This window comes from Pelobates fuscus, chromosome 1 (assembly GCF_036172605.1).
Source record: "Pelobates fuscus isolate aPelFus1 chromosome 1, aPelFus1.pri, whole genome shotgun sequence".
NCBI lineage: Eukaryota > Metazoa > Chordata > Amphibia > Anura > Pelobatidae > Pelobates > Pelobates fuscus.
The window spans coordinates 316,345,905-316,369,421 of record NC_086317.1 but is presented as its reverse complement, the minus strand read 5'-3'; the positions used below and the strand labels follow the sequence as shown (position 1 = coordinate 316,369,421).

At 37.4% G+C, this 23,517-nt stretch overlaps 1 protein-coding gene across 2 annotated transcripts in view; it reads left to right on the top strand.

Moving 5' to 3' along the window:
• GABRB3 (gamma-aminobutyric acid type A receptor subunit beta3) overlaps positions 1-22,793 on the top strand; it is a 492,675-nt gene extending 469,882 nt beyond the window's left edge. For both annotated transcript variants that reach the window (XM_063459171.1, XM_063459180.1), the window contains 3 exons: positions 17,078-17,230; positions 19,850-20,094; positions 21,550-22,793. In XM_063459171.1, coding sequence (XP_063315241.1) covers positions 17,078-17,230; positions 19,850-20,094; positions 21,550-21,900 — 749 coding nt within the window. In that variant the 3' untranslated portion in view covers positions 21,901-22,793. The remainder of the gene's footprint in view (positions 1-17,077; positions 17,231-19,849; positions 20,095-21,549) is intronic.
• Positions 22,794-23,517: the final 724 nt, after the last annotated feature.

The window sequence follows — 23,517 nt, the reverse complement described above, 5'->3', positions numbered from 1 at the left end:
TTTATAGTAATATATATATATATATATATATATATATATATATATATATATATATATATATAATCCAATGAAGAGGTCTTTCTAATGTGCTTTTATTATCAACAAATACTGTCTGTCCTGATATATATATCGGGACAGACAGTATTTGTTGATAATAAGTATCGTTAACATAACGTTTTCATAAATGGGAAATAAATGGTTATCTTCAATTCTATATATATATATATATATATATATATATATATGTGTGTGTGTGTATATATATATATATATATATATATATAGAATTGAAGATAACCATTTATTTCCCATTTATGAAAACGTTATGTTATCGATATCTTATGATATCTTGAGTGTAAAGAGAAATACAGGAAACAGAAGTGAACAGTTTTTATTATTAATAAACAAACTTTTAAGTCACATTCTCGCTTTGTAAATCCTGGTATAGCCAAGGTTCCCTTACCATGATTTCTCCTTCACTCTATTGGCCTTTATCTCTGTCTATCACCCTATTGGCCAACTTCCCTTAGATCCCATCTTTCATTCTATTGGCCTCTCTCCATTCAGCTGGCTGCTGTTTATTGCCTCCTCTATATTCATGTTTCCTTTCCCTGTGCCTGCCCAGAACATTTGCTTTCTCTCCTCACCAGCAAGCTACTGGTAATTATTTTTAACACTTTCAATGCCAGATGTATTTTTTTGTAGTGTTTGGTTAGCAATAATGTGAAACATGTTCTCGTGTATGCAGTGGTGTATCCTGGTTTTGTGCTGCCCTAGGCAGGACAAAACTCAGGCGCCCCCCTCCCGCCCGCACCACCCCCACCCAACCCTTCCCCCCGTCCGCACCACCCCCACCCTTCCCCCGCCCCTCCTTCTAAATACACACACACACACACATTCACTTACAGATACGCATACACTAGCTAACAGAAACACACACTCGCTAACAGAAACACACACACACTTACAGACACACTCACTAGCAGATACACACACACTCACACTAACAGACACACACACGCACTAACAGACACACTAACAGACATACATACACACACATACATACACACACACACACTAACAGACATACACACACACACTAACAGACATACACACACACACTAACAGACATACATATATATATATATATAAGAAAAAATACACAGTATTCCTGCACTCACGCTCAATATCCCTTAGAGGCCGGATGCTAGCAAGTCATGGCTAGTGTTATCCATATGTCCAAAAATAGGTTGCAGCAATCACGGATAAAAGTCCAAAATTTATTAATGCATAGTTAAAAGACGATCAACGTTTCAGTCCTACTTAGAGGACTTTCATCAGGATCAAAAAAAAACATAATAAATACATTCATTACATATATTTACAACAACATTAACTAAAATGGCTTACCCCCAGGTGAAGGAAATTTCCGACCGGCGTTCTGCCGTTCCCAGTGCGCAGGTGCGTGTAAGCTCCGCCCCCTCAGTGACGTCATTATGGAATAACGTGTAGATCATTACCATGGTGACGCAAATAACTATAGTGTCGCCATGGGAACAAATAAGCAGAGACAGAGTATGTGCATACGTTATTTGATAGATCAGAGCTATCTTGCCATGATTGTACAGACAAATAGAATAAAAGTGTAATGTGTACCAGTAATATTAGTATTGAAAAGTGCAAACATTGTAATAAAACTTCAAGATTATTTCTATAGGCTTACAACCGATGCATATTTAAAGTGATAGGTTTAAGGAACTAAATCTAGTGTTTAAATGCCATGCATGGCTAATGATAATATACTTCCATGTTATGATAAAAAAGTGAACAGTGCATATATTAAAGTGCTATTATTGCAGAAACTGGTGCAGATAGAAAAGTGCAATTGAACAGTGCTTAAAGTGCCAAACACCATAAAAGTATATCAGCTAATTACTAGCCATGTATAAATTGTGATAATATTTACCAACCCTAATACATTGAGAATGATAAAGCATCTCACAAATCATATATATCATTATATAAAGAAACACATACAGCAAACTCATATAACATGCTAAATACAAACACTAAAATGTCCTAATAATATTACTGCCACTAACTAGTTCTCTAATCTTAAAATAAACTGTATATTGCTTGTACTAAGTAATGCATATAAAGTAGTACCATATTCTAAAGAGGAGGGCATACTGCCATCATATTAGGTTAATATCTAGGGCAGTATATCATATAACCAGGACTAGTAATCCTACAATAATTCAAGCTGGAGCTTTGTTTATAAAATACATTTGATATGAATCCTAAGACACAAAAATGCAGTGCAGAAAAAATTGCATTAAAAAAAAATATTCATAAAAAGGAATGAAAGGAGATCGTCTTGTTTAAGCCTTTTGGGGATACAATGTCCAGCTCATAAATCCAGTACGTCTCTCTATTCAGTAGTATCTTGCCTCGATCTCCCGCTCTTCTTGATAAAGGAACATGATCAATGGCTACAAACTTCAAGGAGGCCAATGAGTGTTTCTGTTCAAGGAAATGCTTAGCCACGGGTTTGTCGGACATCCCATCCCTGTATGCCAATCTGATACTGGAGCGATGCCCTCTGATCCTCTCATATAATGCCGTTTCTGTTTTACCGATACATACCAGGCCACATGGACACGTGAGCTTGTATATAACGTGTGGTTTTACAGGTAATAGTGTTTCTTATGGAGTATTTTTTGTTGGTATTAGGATGTAAAAAAGTTCTTGATGGTATCATATGGCTACACGTCACGCAGCCTAAACAGCGTACACTACCACGGTTGAGTGTTGTGTTTTTTCTGTGTAACTTAATACAGGGTCTGTGTGGACCAAAAGATCTTTTACATTTCTACTCCTCTTAAAACAGTTCAGGGGCTGTTCTTGAAAGACTTTGGGAAGAGTGTCATCTGCAGATAATATCCTCCAGTTCTTTCTGATAGCGGAAGAGATTTGTGTGGTTGACTGATGAAAGGTCATGGGAAAAAACATTCTTTGGGTGGTTACTGCCTCCATATGTGCTTGAGGAACTCTTGTTTCCTCAAGAGCCTTTTCCAAGGTAGAGCGCTGGTATCCACGTTCCATGAACCTTTCCGTCATCTCCAACAGTTGTCTTTCCTTCACATTTTCATTGGAGTTATTTCTGATGACCCTGAGATATTGGGCCTTTGGAAGAGATTTTTTCAGTGCTATGGGGTGAGCACTCTGTGCATGTAATAACGTGTTTCGATCTGTAGTTTTCGTATATAGACAATACTCTATTTTGTTAGTACCAATGGATATTTCCACATCTAAATATTGGACTGTCACACTGTTGATGTTGGCCGTCATTCTAATAGGAGTTGGGAGTTTGTTGAGTTCCTCAGGGCACTATAGTGCAGGAAAACGAGTATGTTTTCCTGGCACTATAGTGGTCCTTTAAATTGACCTTTGACCCCCCCACCAATAAATCTTCTATCAAAACGTATCTTTCACTAATGAATAAAGATGCACATGACGCAATGGCTAAACCCTATAATGGACGCCAAAATGTTTCTAAATATCAACGTCAACTCATTAAGGGCTTATCAGAAGATAAATCTATTGTCAAACGAGCTGCAGACAAAGGAGGACGTATAGTCCTTATGAATTATATAGACTATGCCAATTAATTGAAAAGTCAATTACAGGACACCAATACTTATCTCCCTCTTGACCATGACCCCACCTTGGACTTCCAGCATGTCATCCATGACACTCTTTCTATGGGACTAAGAGCAGGATTTATCAATTAAGATTTATTTCAATTTTTGAATCAGAAGAACCCATGTAGCCCTATTATCTATACCATCCCGAAAATCCACAAGGATGCTCAGAAACCGCCAGGACGCCCTATAGTGTCCGCAATTAAAGGAATCTTGGAACCTCTAGCCACATGGCTTGACTCTTTGTTTAACCCCTTAAGGACCAAACTTCTGGAATAAAAGGGAATCATGACATGTCACACATGTCATGTGTCCTTAAGGGGTTAAGGGACCAATTGAACAACTAGAGACCTGCATTAAAGATACACCAACATTGTTGGGCAAGATTGATAACATTGTATTTCGTGAGAGAAAACCTATTTTAATCACAATGGGTGTTAAAAATGTATACACCGTTATTCCACATGAAGGTGGACTAGAAGCCATGAGGCAGGTGCTTACGGCTTAATCTGTATACAAAGGGCCACCTGTAGAGTATGTTTTGGAAATATTGGCATTGACATTAGAATGGAATTATTTCCGATTTGAAAACCAATGGTATCTCCAAACTTCAGGAACATCGATGGGGGCGTCAATGGCCCCCATGTATGCAAATTTGTACATGTATATATATGAACAGAAGAACATCCTGATACCCTATGGCCATTTAATACAGGGATATTATCGCTACATCGATGACCTGCTAATTGTATGGAACGGCACCATACCTGAGGCGTATACCATGGTAAAGGAACTCAACAAACTCCCAACTCCTATTAGAATGACTGCCAACATCAACAGTGAGACAGTCCAATATTTAGATGTGGAAATATCCATTGGTACTAACAAAATAGAGTATTGTCTATATACGAAAACTACAGATCGAAACACGTTATTACATGCACAGTGTGCTCACCCCATAGCACTGAAAAAATCTCTTCCAAAGGCCCAATATCTCAGGGTCATCAGAAATAACTCCAATGAAAATGTGAAGGAAAGACAACTGTTGGAGATGACGGAAAGGTTCATGGAACGTGGATACCAGCGCTCTACCTTGGAAAAGGCTCTTGAGGAAGCAAGAGTTCCTCGAGCACATAGGGAGGCAGTAACCACCCAAAGAATGTTTTTTCCCATGACCTTTCATCAGTCAACCACACAAATCTCTTCCGCTATCAGAAGGAACTGGAGGATATTATCTGCAGATGACACTCTCCCCAAAGTCTTTCAAGAACAGCCCCTGATCTGTTTTTAAGAGGAGTAGAAATGTAAAAGATATTTTGGCCCACACAGACCCTGTATTAAGTTACACAGAAAAAAACACAACACTCAACCGTGGTAGTGTACGCTGTTTAGGCTGCGTGACGTGTAGCCATATGATACCATCAAGAACTTTTTTACATCCTCATACCAACAAAAAATACTCCATAAGAAACACTATTACCTATAAAACCACACGTTATATACAAGCTCACATGTCCATGTGGCCTGGTATATATATATATATATATACAAAATAGAGGAAAAATAGAGGCTGCACTCACGGACTGGAAGTATCAAAAATAGAAATCTGCTTTATTCCATGTGACAAACAATCGACGTTTCAGTCCACACAGGGACCTTCCTCAAGATTAAGTGAGTAACTTGACTCACTTAACCCCTTAAGGACCAAACTTCTGGAATAAAAGGGAATCATGACATGTCACACACGTCATGTGTCCTTAAGGGGTTAATCTTGAGGAAGGTCCTTGTGTGGACTGAAACGTCGATTGTTTGTCACATGGAATAAAGCAGATTTCTATTTTTGATACTTCAAGTCCGTGACTCCAGCCTCTATTTTTCCTCTATTTTGTATACATCAGGATCCCCTGAAGGGACTGGCACCCGGCCAACTAAACCACTGCTTTAAAGCAGTAGGTCACTGAAGCGTGAGTGCAGGGATATATGTATAGTGGTTATATATATATATAAAAACTAATAAAATCTGTCAACATTGAAGTTGCTGTTTAGTAGATAGGAGAGTGCGCTGGATCTTGTGTATTGTATAATATGGCCCCCAGCAGCACCCCATTAAGCATGTTCAGGTGAGTGCAACCACCCCCCCATGTTCCATATATATATATTTGGGAGTCTAGCCAACTCCTTGCTTTTGCACCCCTCCCTGTCACAGGTGCCTCATCTCAGGTCCCTATTTAGCCTTGTACTGCAGAGAGCCTCAGATGGAATTTTTTTCCCCAAGTAAGTGGGTTAATCTCATAAGAGCAGACATTAGACTGTGAGAGTAGGACCTGCCAAAGATGGGGTACATTGACGTTGTGGCAGGCTTATGCAATGTATGATCATATAATGTAACTAAATCCCCATTATTTTTTGCCTAGATAAGGTGTTTTTAATTTTTTTTAAAAACTAATAAAATCTGTCAACATTGAAGTTGCTGTTTAGTAGATAGGAGAGTGCGCTGGATCTTGTGTATTGTATAATATGGCCCCCAGCAGCACCCCATTAAGCATGTTCAGGTGAGTGCAACCACCCCCCCATGTTCCATATATATATATATATATATATATATATATATATATAATTATATAAGTTGTAATCAAAATTATTCAACCCCCATTGAAAATCAGGTTTATTGTGAAAATTGGCAGACTTTCAGCTGTTTGCATTGAACAAATCAAACAAAAGCAATTGAAATAGCTCAACACAACAAATGCTTCAAGTGGTTTCCCCAAATTCAACTGAAAATGCAACTTATAAGGACTTCCCCAGTCTCCTAAATATTCTATATATTAGTTTATTTAAGCTAGTTTTGTTTAGGGTCATTTGAGTGCAAGTTAACAACAGCATCAATTGTTTATTTGTTTTTTTGCTTAGATCTTGCTTGCTTAGATCTGGGAAATATTTTTCAATAGATTTTTTTATTGTAAAGGAGACATTCATCTGTATACACTATGTTTTGCTATACATTAAATGAGACATGTTGATCAGATGTATACCACTCGTTTAAATTTACTATTTTTTATGTCTCAATAAAATATAAATGACAAAAAAAATATATATCCTTGATTTTGCAAGTATTTATCCAATTGCTATTTAGCAACGAGTAGAGAGTCTAAGGAAACCACCTCTTCAAGCAGAGTATTCCACATCTTTATTGTTCTTACAGTTAATAACAAAAAAGCTTTAGACTAAATCTCCTTCTTTCCACTCTAAATACATGACTGTGTCCTGGGTATAGTCCGGTTTATTCAAAGATTTCCAGACAACGGCTAGTATTAGCCCCCGAATATATTTGTATAATGCTATTATATACCCTCTGGGTTGCCGTTTTTCGGAACTAAACAGATTTAAATTAGTTAAACTATCTTCATAACTAAACTGTTCCATTCCTTTTATTAATTTTGTAGCCCACCTCTGCACTTTTTCTAGTGCCGTAATATTTTTCTTTATAACAGGTTCCCAAAATTGCACACCATATTCAAGGTATGGTCTTGCCATTGATTTATAAAGAGGCATAATTATATTCTCATCCAGGGAATTAATTCCCTTATTTATACATGACAATACCTTACTGGCCTTAGCAGCTGCTGATTGACATTGCACATTGTTACCTAGTTTGTTCTCTATAACAATTTCCAAATCCTTCTCTTGTGCTGTTATTCCTAATTCACTACAGTTTAGGGTGTAATTTCCTTCTGCATTCTTTACCCCGAAATGCAGAACATTGCATTTATCTACATTAAATTTAATCTGCCATTTAGTGTTCAGTGTGCCCAGTTCCTCAATCTATCAAAATCCCTCTGCAACAAAGTAATATCCGGTTCACATTGTATTACTTTACATAGTTTTATGTCATCTGCAAACACTGAAATATAAGATAATTTATTAAGCATGTTGAATAGAAGTGGTCCCACAACTGAGGGACACTACTTACCACTTTTGTCTTGAGTGATCCAATCACATTCTTTCTGAAAAAAATGTTGTAGCAATAATTGCATATTTCTTGCCAAATGTTCCTCCTTAATATACACATAGGAAAAATAGTTATTAAAAATGTCTGCCTTTTCCTGGTCCTCATTAACTAACATGAGTTAGCTCTGATTTCAGTGTACCTACACATTCATTTAAAATTTTTTTTAGAATGTATTTACTTACTTTCATTTTCTAGTTTAGCCACCTAATCACCTTTTTGCATGTATTATTGGCTTCCTAATATCTTATATATATATTTATCTGATTAAAATGCTTTAAATGCCCTTTCATTATTATTCATTTCTTGATTTATCTTCCTACTAAGCCACATTTCAATTTGTTGCTTAGTGGGAAGATAAATGGTTTACATTTTTTTTTCTTTTTTTTTTATTATTTAGCCAATGGTACGTACTGAGAAGGGTACATTTCTCATGTTTGTTTGATGATTTGTTTTAGTATACCCCAGGTGCATTTGCTGTTTTGAGTTTTTTCAAAAGATACCATATTGTGATCACTATTTACCAAGTGCTACCCATACTTCTAGAATGTTTGTCAGAAGGTCAACATTGTTTGATATAACCAGATCCAGACAAGCATCCTTTCTAGTTGGTGCTTGTACCAATAATTGTTTTTATTGCTGGAAAATGCATAAATAGAGTATGAATAAAATAGCATAAATATAATAATGATTGCCATCTTAAACATATTAAAAATCAACAAAATTACTTACCTCTCATTTTTTTTTTAAAGGCTACTGTTAAACATTTTTAGTACAGGGTAAAAGCATGCATAACCGGAAAAGCCCTTTTAATGGAATGTTTCCACCCAAGTCTTTTATTACAGTGAGTCATTTGCTGCTCCCTATTTACAACACATGCCCCCACTCACAGCATGATGAGTGAGGGCATAGTGGGAAGCTTAAAACTTCCGTAGCTCTAATAGGGGGGTCATTATTTCCTTTCCTTAGGTTTTTATTTCCTTTCTTTTTTTAATAAATAATGTGGCTAGTCATTAAAAAAGGCAGATGTGCTTCCAAAGTACATTTATTCTACAAAATTTCCTGAACAGCTGAGTGATTTTTTTAGGTTTGGCTGCTAGATTTTCAGCTGGCATTAAATCTAGTCAAAATTTGCTAAAAATATTAGTCGAAACTAGCCAATAATTTTCGATTAGATTTTTTTTTATATAAAATGGAATTAAAACCATAAGTCGCTACTTTGAAGGCTTTATGTCAGGAAATGTTTTACTCTGGAACTGTACATTTATTTTCTGATACTGTGATACAAACTAGTAAATCTCACAGATGTTTTATTATAAATAAAAGTGGAAATGTTTTTCTTGCTTATGCTGGTTCTTACATGCTGTTTTTATATGTATTGCAGCAATCGTAAATTATAAAAAAAAAAGAAAAAAAAAAAAAAAAGAAATGTCCATAACATTTTAGCAAAATAAATCATATTTACCAATGGATGGCATGGGTGACTAGATGGGATTACAAGTGTGTATTCGTTACTGTGGTGTCAACAGCATACTGAGAGTGACAAAGGGGGCCAGAATAATGGATATATGAATAACTTTCCATCTAATATTGACCAAACAAAATGGTCAGAGTAAACTGTTTACTTTAAAATAACTCCGAATCATAGCGTTCTTGTATACAGAATGCCCAAATGCACAAAAAAAAAAGAGAAAGTAGGTTAATTCAATAGCAATTTATGGAAGTTTGGGTATCACGAGATATGCAGTTCATAGTAGTAGATTCTGACCAGTGAATTATGTTATGTGTCTGCAGGTTACATGGGAGACTCAGAATCAGCATTGTGTCATAATGACCTGAGGGAAAAAGAACCTTATAGCTTTCAGAGTTGGTAATTAATCATTTGCTTGAATGGCCAGTTTAGGCTGATGTTCTTAACCTTTTTCAGTCACATGCAGTGCATGGAGGAGTCGAGGTTATTACTGTGTAGATGTGTGATGTATATCTCTAGAGATGCAACATTGCCCTTACTGAACCACCATACCATTCATCTTTCCTTTCAGACAGATACTATGTAATACATTTTTACAACTTAAGAATATGTATAGGCTAAAAACTTTAACCTGTTTATTTTATTTATTTATAGTTCCACTGTGCAAAGACAATGACAAATAAGGGTTTTGAATAAGTTAGACGAAAAACATTGTTTGAAATTCTAGGAAAACGAGTTTTACATTTTCAAGTTTATCAGTGTTTTTCTATTAATTAGATATCTACTTTACAGGTTAAATTTATAACAGTTCTTACAAATCATGCGATTAATGCAATACTCTTGTCTGTTCCCTGAACAGATGGAAGACATCATGTGCACTCCATGCTATTAATAGCAAAGATATTAGGCCTGTTTCTCACAAGGATTGTTGAATATTCTTCCTAGGCAGAAAGTGCCATTTTGCATTTAATTTATGTTTTTGTAATATTTTTTTTAAAAAATATTTTCCCCACATTATACTAAGTCCAGCTTTGCAAGAATTAACAATCCTATTTCACATTTTAGTTTTATTGTCTTTTTTAATATTCTTTATTTTTTAGTGCATAGTATAACATACTATTTAATTGTCAGGATTACAAGTTGATCCTGCACGCAGTACTGTGTCACACCTAGGAATAAGGACAACGCATAACCGGACCTTAGAATGGCCGGACTTAACGTCTCCAAGAATAGTCAAAATACTTGCCGAGGTCAGGGACACAGAATCAGACACAAAGATGAGGGAAAGCCAAAAGTCAAGGATACCAGATATCAGGGAAGTCAAAACAAAGCCAAAGTCAAATACCAGAAAATCAAGATCAGGAACGCACTCTTGGATAACCATAGGCATGAAACCACGACAGGGTACTGAGCAAGAGGAGAACTGGGCCTAAATACCCCTCCTGTGGATCCGATTGGCTGTAACCGGCCTTTGACCCCAAAGGCAATTACCAGGTTTCCATTTGCATGATTGCTGCTCAGCACAAACCCTCCTGTGGATTTGATTGCTGCTCGGTACAACTTGTCCTGTCAGGACAGTAATGTTGCTTGGCACAACTATTCCTGTCAGGACAGTAATGTGGCTCAGCACAACTTTTTCTGTCAGGACAGTAAATGCCATTAACCACATTTTTATGTGCAGATGAATACGTGACATTAATGTAGACACTTCACACGACCAAATATAACAGTACAATAATACAGATGTAACATGAAATGCCCTGATATTGCTGCACTTTTTGGTTGAATTCTTTAAGTACGAATGACATGCAATAGACAACGCCTGGAATAATATAGCGTCTTACATTTATAGAAATTATCCAATCGACATAATAGTAAGGCAAGTGACCGATAAAATAACACATGGAGTACCCTTAGGGTGTTAGAAAGCAAGTGGTGGGAAACATTAGGCCCCTCCCTTCGTTTGTAACAGTTCACACCATTTGTCATCATTAATTTCCGAAAGGACTGTTTTCCCATGGTTCCCAGACCTTCTGAAATGCTTTGGTGGCCCCTCTCACCCTAGCCGTCAGGTCATCCATCAGGTCTTTGACCCTGTTTATCACCCCTGAAATGTTAGGGATACCCTGTTTTACCCAGGCAAAAGCTACTGCCTTTCGTGCAGCCAGGGTTATTTTATGAATATGTTTTTGTTCGTTCCTTGTCCATCCTTCGATATATCTATTTAACATATGTATTCAAGGGTCGAGGTCTGGGGCTCTTGAAAACACTTGAGTTAACAAATCCTTAATTAAAACCAGAATCGTATAATCAATGGACACTCCCACCACATATGTATGTATGTCAGCTTCATTCCACAGCCCCTCCAAAACACATCCGTGGGGGATTTTTTAAATTCTATATAGTGGAGTTGTATACCAGCGGAACATCGTTTTAAAGGATTGCTCCTGAAGTGTTACACAAATAGAGGTGGTGTTATTAGCTTCCCATATCTTCTGCCATTCTACGCCCTCCAGTTCCTCGCCTAAATTGTGTTCCCCTTTGTCCCTGTATGTTAATCTACTCCAGTCTCCGAGCACAGGTGGGTGTAAAGTATCATTATCAGGGCGAAGTTGATATTTTTGTTCTAACGTTCTAAGTTCTGTCAGAAGTCTTACTAACCTGTTAAATTGCATCCTCTTTTTCGTGGTCGCTAGCTTGATGAGAGTTCCCCTTACTACCGTCTTGTGGGCTGTCCATATTGTATCTACCCTCAGGTCAGGGGTGTCATTAGCATTACAATATTATACAATTTTGGTACAGATCTGTTCCGTTAGCTCTGGGTATCTAAATAAGGATGCGTGAGGTTTCCATGTCCATGGGGATGCTATGCAGAGGTTCCCTAAGGTAAGGGTCACCTCAGCATGATCTGACCATGCAATGGAGCCAATTGACGAACTTGTGATTCTACAATAATTTACCAGAAATAGGTAAATTCTCAAATAAGTGACGTGTGGGGCTGAGTAAAAGGTATAATCAACATCGCTAGGATGATGCACCATCCATGCGTCCAAAAGCCCTGTGTAGGTCATGATCCCATGGAATAATTGGTCCTGTCCATCCCTCCCTTGAGATCTAGGTATACTCCTGTGCGCGCTTCTATCTACGGAGGGGCATGGCACCGTATTGAAGTCCCCTCCCACTAAGATCATACCGTGCGGTAGAGCCTGTATCCTGGCCGTTAAAACCTCCCAGAACCCGGGATCCGGTTGATTCGGCGCATAGACATTAATTAAGTGAATCGTGTGGGAAAGCAAAGTGCTGGATACAATGATATAGCATGCGTCCAAATCCAGTTCGGAGGACGTAATTCACAAAGGGCAACTATTCCGGATCAGAATTGCAACCCCATTGCGCCTGTGGTGTGCTCGAGCTTCGTAAGTTGTGCCATAGGTGTGGTCCCTCAGTCTGAAGCTAACATGTTTACGCAAGTGCGTCTCCTGAATGAAGGCAATATCTGACTTCACGGAAAAGGAGGCGTCTCTTGGTAGGGGCATTAAGTCCCTTCACATTCAATGAGGTAAAATTTACAGCCATGGGCCTGTGCTAAGTAGAATGCTGTCGATTACACCCACCTCTGCTCCCCCAAGGCATAGCCCAAGCCACCCGCCCGCCCGCCCAGACCATGGTGAAGAAAGGAAGACAGGAAAAATAGAAATACAGAAAAGAAAGAGAAGATGTACACTACACGCGTACCATGAGACAAGAAGAAATTGTCTGGTCTTACCAATCGTCAGACCCAGTTGGGGTACATGGTGCTGCACCTCCACTGCACATAGCGCTCGCAAGAGATGTGAGTCTATAAGCCTAAACCAGTAGATGCTGCGTTGCTACTGTAATACTTTTATATATCTCTTATACATGCTACTCTAATTACATTATCATACATCAATCAGGAGATAAGAAATCAGCAATAATGCAAACATGGAAACCTATGAACAAGCATTGAACCTGCAGTAATATCCCTGTGAACTTCAGCCCTTTCCCAGTCGGCCGAATATGAGGGTGAGTATTATACATGTAGATGTGGGGTATGATCATTGGGCACTGGAAGGCCCTCTGTATGCATGGGGTCTCATGATGGCAGATCTAAGCATCCCTGTCATTTATTCAGCTCATGGGAAACTATTGCCTCAGCTATGAATCATGTAACAGGGGTCCCCCCATCACCAGTCCAAGGTTGTCAAAGGATCTGTCAGGATCGGGACAGGGATCCAACACGTAGAGTACAAACAGTAGCCAGATACGTATACCGGACATTAGAATGGCCAGACTAACGTAAGTAGTACAGTATAGAATGGTCAAAGACAAGCCGAGGTCGAGGGTAACAGAAGACAGGTAAGCGAGAGACAAGCCGAATCAAGGGTAACAGAGATAAGCAGAGTAAGGTAAACAAGCCGGGTCAAAACCAAAAGGGATAATAGAATACACAAGCACTGAGTGACTAGAACAAGCTAGAACCACGACAGGGCAATGAGCTAATGAACGAAGCTCTGTTAAATACCCTGTTCAGAGCAGTAACCACGCCTCCGAGGCGTCCTGATTGGTCCTGCAGCAATTGAGTGACAGGTCGTTCCGGAGGAGTGTCCTGATGACAACTTCCTGCCTAGATGCTGTAAAAGGCAGTCACTCCCTCGCGGCCGGCCTTGCATGACCGGATAGACCGTGGGGAAGGGAGCCATCAGGCCGTCTGGATGGAGGAACAGCTAAGTCTCTACCTCTTTCGGAGGTAGAGACCGCAGGTACCCTGACAGGATCTAAGTAAGTGAGGTAGTAAGCAAGGATGTCAGACATTTGTCTAAGGAGTCATTTAACACGTATACAGGGTTGAAGGTCTCAGTAGGTTGAAGTGTATCAGGAAATTGGCCTATTTTGTAGGGTTTTGTGGCTCAGTCAGTTTGTAAGTGGCAATTACCTGTGTCAGTGGACACGTCCCATCTAAATCGTTTAAGGTAGACCTTAGTATTTTTGGCAAAGTATACCATGTCGATTGAGAAGAAGTCATAAGCATATCCTAGCTACTTCCCAGTCAGCCATGAGGGCATGCCAGCAGGCGGGAAAGGAGGTACCCGTATGTGCTAACTAGTGGAAGTACCACTCTCTTTGAATGTGATATGGCAGTATCACAGTAGTCACCGATCTCTTCTTTAGCCCATGGCTGCCTCTTGGGATTTAATTGGTCCAGGAGACCAGCTGAGTGGCAATCCCCGCCCCTACTACAACTCTAGGTCCCCTCTGAACATGTGATGGGTAAGGCTAACCAGGTTGTGGCCGTCCGGGTGCTGTACAGGAGAGGGTCTGCGTCATTCAAGAGAGAGGGTGGTAGGCAACTAAGTAACGATTATACACAAAATGGCCCAAAAAAAAGGAACATTTTAGGAGTGCACATTAGAGTTTACACTAAACTATATACAAGTTGAGATCCCCTATGCGTCTCCTGTTGAGAGGTCCCATCGTGCCCCCATTTGCAGCCTGAGCAGCGGTAAGGCAAAGCATAGTCTACAGCAGCTGTAGTGTAGGAGGGCCAGAACCGTGTCCCATTGCGGACATAATAGATCTCAGGGGACCCTTCACTGATGCCCAATCCACCAATGAAGAGTAAGTAGGGAGTGGGCAGTGGCTGCCTAAGGCTGTTCCTGCTCCATTAGCCCTCCCAGGCACCTCTAGATGGCAAACGTGAGGCCTGTCCCAAATCCCCCCAACAGGTATCTTCCTCCACGGAGGATAGCCTCCCTTGGCTATTGGACTCCAGCTAGCCGGCACATGCCTACCAAAGAACTCTTAATAAGGCAAAGGTATATACGGTGGATGACCATTCCCATTCCCCCATCCCCCCTACAGTCCCGGTAAAGTCCCCCCGTGAGCGGTGACTGGTGACAAAGTCCCCTGGGCATTCATACCCCTTCCCTATAACAACCATACAATACCCTTTGTAGAGGTCAGTATCCCCATGCCATTCACTCAGCAGGGGGTTCATGTTGTTACAGGAACTGTAGGCAGGTCGAGCGGGGGTGGAAGGCCAAGGTCTCGGAAGAAGTGCTGCGGGTGCCCGCCAGGCGACAGAACATGGGCCCGTCCATGCCGGAACGCCATAAATTTTAAGGGAAAACCCCAAGCATAGCGAAGACCAGCCTAGTGTAGGGCCTCGGTGATAGGCTTCCATTTGCGGCGGCGCTGTGGGGTGCTGGGTGCCAGGTCCTGGTATAAGGTAAGTTCAGCGCCGTCTTATTTGAGTTGTCCTTCCCTGCCTTTCCGAAGCAGGACCTGTTTCATTTTGAAAGTGTCAAAATCTAACAACGACATCCCTTGGAGAGGGAGGATGGTAACCAAAAAAATGTGGGAAAAGATTAGAGTATTTTTAATTTTATAATAGGTTTCAGTTCTGCAAGGTCCTTCCCGCCTTATTCATAGCGGTTTTAAAATCTTACTTGAGAGCATCTAGGAATTTAAAAGAAGGGGCTGGTGACACCCCACCATCTTAAAACTTCACCAAGCCACCACTGACAAGCAGTCTATGTGTGACAGTGTGTGTGTATGTCACTATCTGTATGTGTCTGACAGTGTGTATTTCTGGCATTGTATGTGTGGCAGTGTGTGTCTGTCACCATGTGTATTTTGGTGTCTGTGTAAGTGTGTATATATCTCTCTGATATTGTGTATCTGTGCGTGCCTGAGAATGTGTGTCTATGTGTGGCAGTAGTGAATATCTGTGTGTGTTTGTCTTCCTGGCCGTTTGCATCAGTGGGTGTGTTTGGACTATCTGTTTATACGTTTGTGAGCATAAACATGCGTATATGTGAGCGTGTATCAGAGTGTGTGCATTCATGCATGTATCCCTATTTATTTGTTTGCATGTATTAGTATTTGTGTGTCCAAAGAGCAACATGGCTGCAATGAGAGCGATATGGGCAATGTCATGGCAATTTTATAATTATAAAATGCATGTATATTTATTTACAAAACTGTTTCCTTGCCTGTTACTTAATTATTTGGTGACAGATTGTTTTAAAGATAGTCTGTCCAACCAACATTTTCATTTTTGTTTCACTGTAATAATGTGCTATCTCTGCATACTGAAATAAAAATTACATTTAAGCATTACTTGTCAGGAAACCCAAATTACTCGGATTCTGGAGGTGTTTTTTTTTTTTTTGCAAACCGCTTGGTAGAGAAGGGGTTAAATCCATGAGGTAATTGCTATTCAGTAAGCAGAGTAATCCTTTTCTCAGTTAAGAGAATCCAGCCCAATGTCATATTTGAACTCTTGTGATATATTTGCAGTTCGGGCTATATGATTCTAAATCAATGTAAATGACTTCCTCTTCTTGAGTATGCTAAATTTGTAATTTCTTGAATATATTATAACTCCTTTTTTTAATGTATATAGAATATCACCTTATTAATTCATCATCAATATTTTATCCTTGTTTGGCATGTATTACTAGACTATTTTTTTTATTTATTTTTTTGTAAAACCATAGTGAAAGTTTATACTGGCTCAAAATAACTTTATTTTATACTGTGCTAAAATTGTTTTAGAAGCATCCTGTTTAAATTTTTGGCTGAGTGTCTAATATTTCCTTTTGAAAGCACAAAATGTAATGAAATGAACTACATGTACACTGCACACATTCATCATCTTCTTAAGTGCTGTTAACTTGAAAAATGGTACACTAGTTGGTACGACATGCACTCCATACAGATGCTGTAACTAATTTAGAATCTTGTGTTAAAATATTTGCCAACACACCTCGTTTAAACACATATACCTAAAAGAGTTGGTTATGAAGTAAAAACAACCAAAGGCTGTGTAAATTTGTTTGTTAATATAACTCCTCGTTCTACTTTTTATTTAAGGATCTTATCCAAGGCTGTCTTTGAGTTTTAAGCTAAAAAGAAATATTGGATACTTCATCCTTCAGACCTACATGCCGTCCATATTGATTACAATCTTATCATGGGTGTCATTTTGGATCAATTATGATGCATCTGCAGCTAGAGTTGCACTCGGTAAGTAATAAGTAGTGTTACAATATTTTACAATTAGAATTACAGTAGTGCAGAAAGCAACTTAATTAAACCCAAAATCAAAAAATGTACTTCAATGATCCCATACAATAAAATAAGCTGTTTAAGAGATACAGATAAAGCTATACTTATCATGTAACATTCTGGGTTAAGGAAAGAATTTTGTGAAATACAAATACCTATTTGTATTTCATTTACTATTGACAAATGGGCAGTTGTTAAATTTATGTACACAAAAATATGGAGAACACTTTTGAAATATGTTACTTAACGAATAGTGAACCTATTATGGAAAAAAATGACATATCCTCAATTACTTCTATATAGATTGAATACACCATACATAAAAAAAAGTAAAAAATAAACATTATTATAAAAATGTAAAGATTACTTTCCTTCTGTTCCAGCGCCATTTTGTGGGTGTTACTCTTTGCACTCAGCTCCTGGTTGTCTTTTGCTCCGCCTGTGTTCCACCTCTTTTCCGCTTTGATTTACCCTACTATTGACACATCCCCGAGCAAGGCAAATCTTGCTAGTGATGTTGGCATGCTGCTTTTATTATCAGTGTGTCGGCATAGGACCAGAGTGAAGTCATGGAATTACACCACGTTTACTTTAATCTTCAACTGTTTAGTAGATAACTCCCTAATTTGGTATCCTTCAGTAGAGCTATGTGGGAAAGTTAAGGATACCAAATTCGGGAGCTATATACTAAACAGCGAAAACAGCTAATATATCAAAAATAGAAGAAGGCGTTTTATAACTTTAATCAACTTTTTTTATAAATTTGATAACTCACTAAATTGCTATCCTGTCTACTAAACAGCTGAAAGATCAAAATTAAGTGACTTTTTTAAATATGAATTTGTTTAGTACAACGGTTTAGTACAGGATTGCCCAAAAGGTAAGATCCCTAGATGTCTTAAAACGATAGCTTGCATGATGCTTTGTCATTCTTAAGGGACTCTAAATGCATGCAAAGGATCATGGGAGTTGTAGTTCTACAACATCTGTGGGTCTACCTTTTGGGCACCCATGGTTTAGTATAACTCCCTAATTTGGTATCCTCATCAAAATAAATGGATTAAAAAAAAAAAAAACATGATTTTTTTTTTAATTTGTTTGTTTTGGTTCGATTTGTTTATTTTCAATTTGGACATTTGTATCACCTCAAATTACCAAACTTCCATTTGAGATGCAATTAATTCACTGTCCCTAGTGGTCAGTGTAAAGAACAGTAGCAACAGGCTTGGAAACAACCCCGCTAACTACCAGTTAGTGACTTCCATATAAAATAATGAGTCATTAGCTACTGAGCAACTGACTCTAAGTAGCAGCAACTAGTAGGTGAAATTTTATTGTCAGTAAACAGAAGCTACTTGCCAACAGTTATGACAGGTGCGTTACCAAGTAGTGGCTGGTTGGTTAAGAAAAGTGGTGACAACATGCAAAATAAGCCTTAAGATTCTACTGTGACTTAAAAGAGTAGGCATATTATGACAACATTATAACTGCTTCCCAATATTTTGGGCCACTTTCCTGTTCTATCAAAGACATGAATGTTTCCATGCCCTTTATTAAAAACAAGATTTTTTTACTTTGAATATACGGATCCCAAAATTACAAAACCAATGCAAAAAAAAACAGACAAACAAACAAACATACAATGAGGAATAACACTTGCACAGAAAATGAATCCTAATCCTTTCACTTTAGTGCCTAATAGGGAATGGCGCATTTCCAGAAGTATATTTATATTCCTTTGTATAATTTAATTTAACAACCGAAAAAGAACGAGATAGGAAAGGGAAATGCAACAAAAACAACAAATTAGCTGTGTATAGGAATCTCTTCATTGCTCAGCTTTTCTGCCAAGCTCTTTAAACATTGAATCCAATGTCTGCCTTTACACAAAAGCAGACTCCATAGAAAACTCTACATGCGAAAACAAGACAAAAATGAATAATTACTTTTTATTTTTATTCAATTAAATTCCATATGCAGGAACATCAGATCATGTGAAAAAAATGCCAGCAGACCACAAAGGAACACTTTAAAAACCATGTATTACAAATTCTATAGTGTTCTGCACATTGTTTAGATTTCTGGGTCCCCCTAAATGAAATTAAAAAAATACATACTTTTATTCACCATTTTTTTCAGTATCAAGATCTAGTTCATATGCGGCTGCCTGTTCTGCTCTCAGCCAATGAATAGATGGCAGGATGAGCATTCAGCTTCTGCAGCTCTGCAGAAGCTGAATGTAGTTCAGCCACCATCAAGGTAGATTCAGCACCTGGCATGTTCCAGGTAAGAGGCAAACTATCGCAACATGTTCTGCCCCAATTTTGTGAACAGCAACCGGGTACTCCTCTTCAGTGGGCGGTAGAGGTTATGAGCTAATAGGTCTGTAATTTCTGGTAAGAGATGTTGATCCCTGCATTTCACCAACACCACATCATAACATTCCTTGTCCCCATTCAGAATGTCTTTTACAATATTTTATGCAGGGGTATTTTACAATCTCCAATAATAGCTATCTTAGATACATTCTGAGGAAGAGAACATAAAATAAACTTACACTGATGTTTGTTTTTTCAGGAATAACTACTGTTTTGACTATGACTACCATTAACACTCATCTTCGCGAAACGTTGCCGAAAATTCCCTATGTTAAAGCCATTGACATGTATTTAATGGGATGCTTCGTATTTGTTTTCTTGGCACTATTGGAATATGCATTTGTCAACTACATATTTTTTGGAAGAGGCCCTCAATTGCAAAAGAGGCTTGCAGAAAAAACAGCAAAGGCCAATAATGATCGTTCCAAGTTTGAAAGCAACAGAGTATGATATTTTTCTTTCCTTCTTTGTGTTTTTATGTGTTATTATAGGAGATACTGGCTTCATCATATCGTAAAACATAGTGAACAATAAACTAGGGTTCCTGACAGTGACAAAGCTACAAAATGCAAGAAGAGAATTAGTAAGCTACTAGAGGACTTTCTATAGTGTATCAAGACAGGCAGCTCCACAATTAGATTTGCATGTGCGATAAAGGGATCAAAGATGGGGGGGATGGTAACTTTGGAGCTGCCTTAGCCGGGTTATACCCAGTTCGACCAATACAATACAGAAAATGAGGGCATAAATAAAAATAAAAGGATAAAAAAAATGAAGATGCTCTCTTGGGAATCTTGTTTTTTTGTTTTTTTTTACATATGTATATATGAAAACCATTATAAACATTATAGCAAAAGTATTTTGTAATGGTTGTTTATAATTAATATAAGTAATGTGCTCAAGTTAATAATATAGAGATATTATTTCAGTCACCTCACTTTTAAAAAGATGTTTTAACAGCAGCCGGGATAATATGATCTGTACTAGGAGAATTGGCAAAGAACAGCCTAGAAATATACAGTTATATATCAAAGCTATAAGTTGTGTACATTTCCCACAATAGAGACAATCAAATCAACAAAAATAAGTTCACTAACGATTCTAGGGATTTTCTTTCCAACTAAATTAAGAAAATAATGAAGCAAACATTTCTTCCTAACTTCTGTTAGCTTACGCAGCAGTTTTGCGTATGTGTTTTATTGACCATAACTACTGCCAAGTGCACAGCTTGCATATCTTATTCCTGCTAGCCAGGGATTAATGGCGTATTATCAGCACTCTCTAGTAATAGAAGGGCCTTGATTGGGATATGGTATCTTCATATTCATACAAGGTGCACATGGACCCATTATAAAAATTGAATTCTTAAACATTCACATTGTATATTTTTCCACTCTCTGGCAGAAGAATTGAATTTACATCTATGCAACATTTTGATTACTAGTAATAATAATGAAATTATTTGGCATTAAAAAGAAAATATCTTCTTTTGGACAATATATTCACTTGAACTTTTATTTCTGTTTTGTACATTTCTTTTGTTTTTGTCTAGCAAGATATGAGAATTATGTTTCTTTCAGTTTGCTCTAAAAGTATAAATAATGATGACGAACTTGTAAAACGTTTGTGTTGGGTGTCTTTGACAGTATGAAGTCCTTTAAATAAAATATAAAATCAGCTTTATATAATAAGTATTCATAGCATCTGTTCATGGCTGGAAAATGGTTGATAAACCCAGCAATAGAAAAGGTGCTCATAACGCATAATGCCTTCACACTGAATCTTCACAAAAAGTGTAGTTATTGTGAATTATTTTTATTAGTCAGCAAGCTCTATTCAGGATGGCTTATTTTACCATGTGTTATATTTGCCCAAAATAATGACATGTTTTGTGTTTAGGTGGATGCCCATGGAAACATTCTGTTGACAACACTTGAAATCCACAATGAAGTCACTGGCAATGAAATTACAACAAGTATCACCGATGTTAGAAATTCAACCACTTCTTTTGATAACTCAGGAATTCAATACAGAAAGCAGAGTGTGACGCGGGATGGACTTGGCCGACGAGCCATGGACAGAGCCGCTCCTCACACCAAGAAAAACCACTTGAGAAGACGGTCTTCTCAGCTTAAAATTAAGATCCCTGATTTAACTGATGTGAATGCCATAGACAGGTGGTCAAGGATGATTTTTCCCATCACATTTTCACTCTTCAATCTCATCTACTGGCTATACTATGTTAACTGACGAACTATGCCTTTGATGACATTCAGTAGTCAAGGAATACCTAGCCTGTTGATTGTATGCAATAAAAGCGAAATCGATTTTTATGCATACACTTTCTTGATGTATGAATGTATGTGGAAGCACAAGCAAGTGCTATTACATGTTCATATAAGTATGTTTTCTGCGACTATGAACTATTTTTCAAGATAGAGCCACAAGAACAATTTTTAAACTTTGAATAATGCAGATCTTCCTAGTTGAACTACATGCCTTGGGATCATCTGAAATACTACTTGTGATATAAATTTAATTGTTTATTTTATTCATATTGTATGAATACCAAGAATTGAGCTACATACAACCTTTTATTGTTTCTACTTATTTTACAACATCAATGTTACCATAGGGTTCACTAGTCCATTTGTACTGGTGCACTGTGTTTATTTTAACAATTTTGCTTATCACGAGACTTTGTATAACTATGTTTTCTTTGATGAATTTGTCTGTTTCCTTTATGTGTATGGAAGTTTTGGTTTTCCCACTTCTATTTTGCCTTTAGGTCGTATCACTCCTGACATAGAAAATTCTGTTACTGTGCATGAGAAAATATTCACAGGGGATCCATTTAAAGCACTGAACCTTAACAAACTGATGGATTCCTATTTGTATGTCTTACATAATATTGTACAGTATATATTTTTTCAGATACACCATTTCAAATCATCTTGTGGCAATCCTTCTCTTTAACCATACTACCGAATACACTGGAAATATACTGTATTTTACCTTTCACATAAATTTCATTGTCCCAATTATTTTAAAGAAAATACAAAATAGAAGAAATCTCAGGATATTTGCTATTTGCAAGAAAGAACATCTTAATGTATTTAAAAAAAAATACAGTCACCCTTTGAACCACTCACATTTCACTGCATGTTGATATAAGATATATTTGCATAGTATGCATATATATATATATACATATATATATAATCTATATATAATTTTCTTATCGGTGAGTTTTTCTTTGTGCTTGCTAATGTGACAGCATGTCTTGTCAGACTTTTTTTTCTTTAACATTAAAAGTTTATATTTAGACCTAATCTTGCCAGATACAATATTAAAACATTTAATCACAATAGTTAATTAAACAGTTTTTTTTACATATTAATACTACCAAAAGCCCTAATATATTTAGCATGATAATGTCACAAATGATGCATTAGAGCACAATATAGCCATATCCAGCAATGTTTTATATGCAAATGCTTCTAAACTATGAACATTATTTACAATTAAACATACTAGACTCCCTACAAAAATGTCATTTTTTTAAACTGGTGACAACAAATTAAGCTGCATCAATTTCTGAAACGTTAATATAATTTACTTTTTATCTAAACTTGCTATTTCTAAAAAAAGAAGATACTATATATTTTTTGTAAGCCATGTTTATATCACTAACATCCAATACAATCAGTGTTTTTTGTTGTAAAAGTGATAAAAAATATATATATATATATATTTTTGTTGATGTGATGTGGATTTGGCTAAATTTTTCACTAAACTGTGATTTTGTTTTTCTTAGAGGTGTGATCTATCCAAGTTAAAATAAGCAGGAAAAAATGTTCATATTTG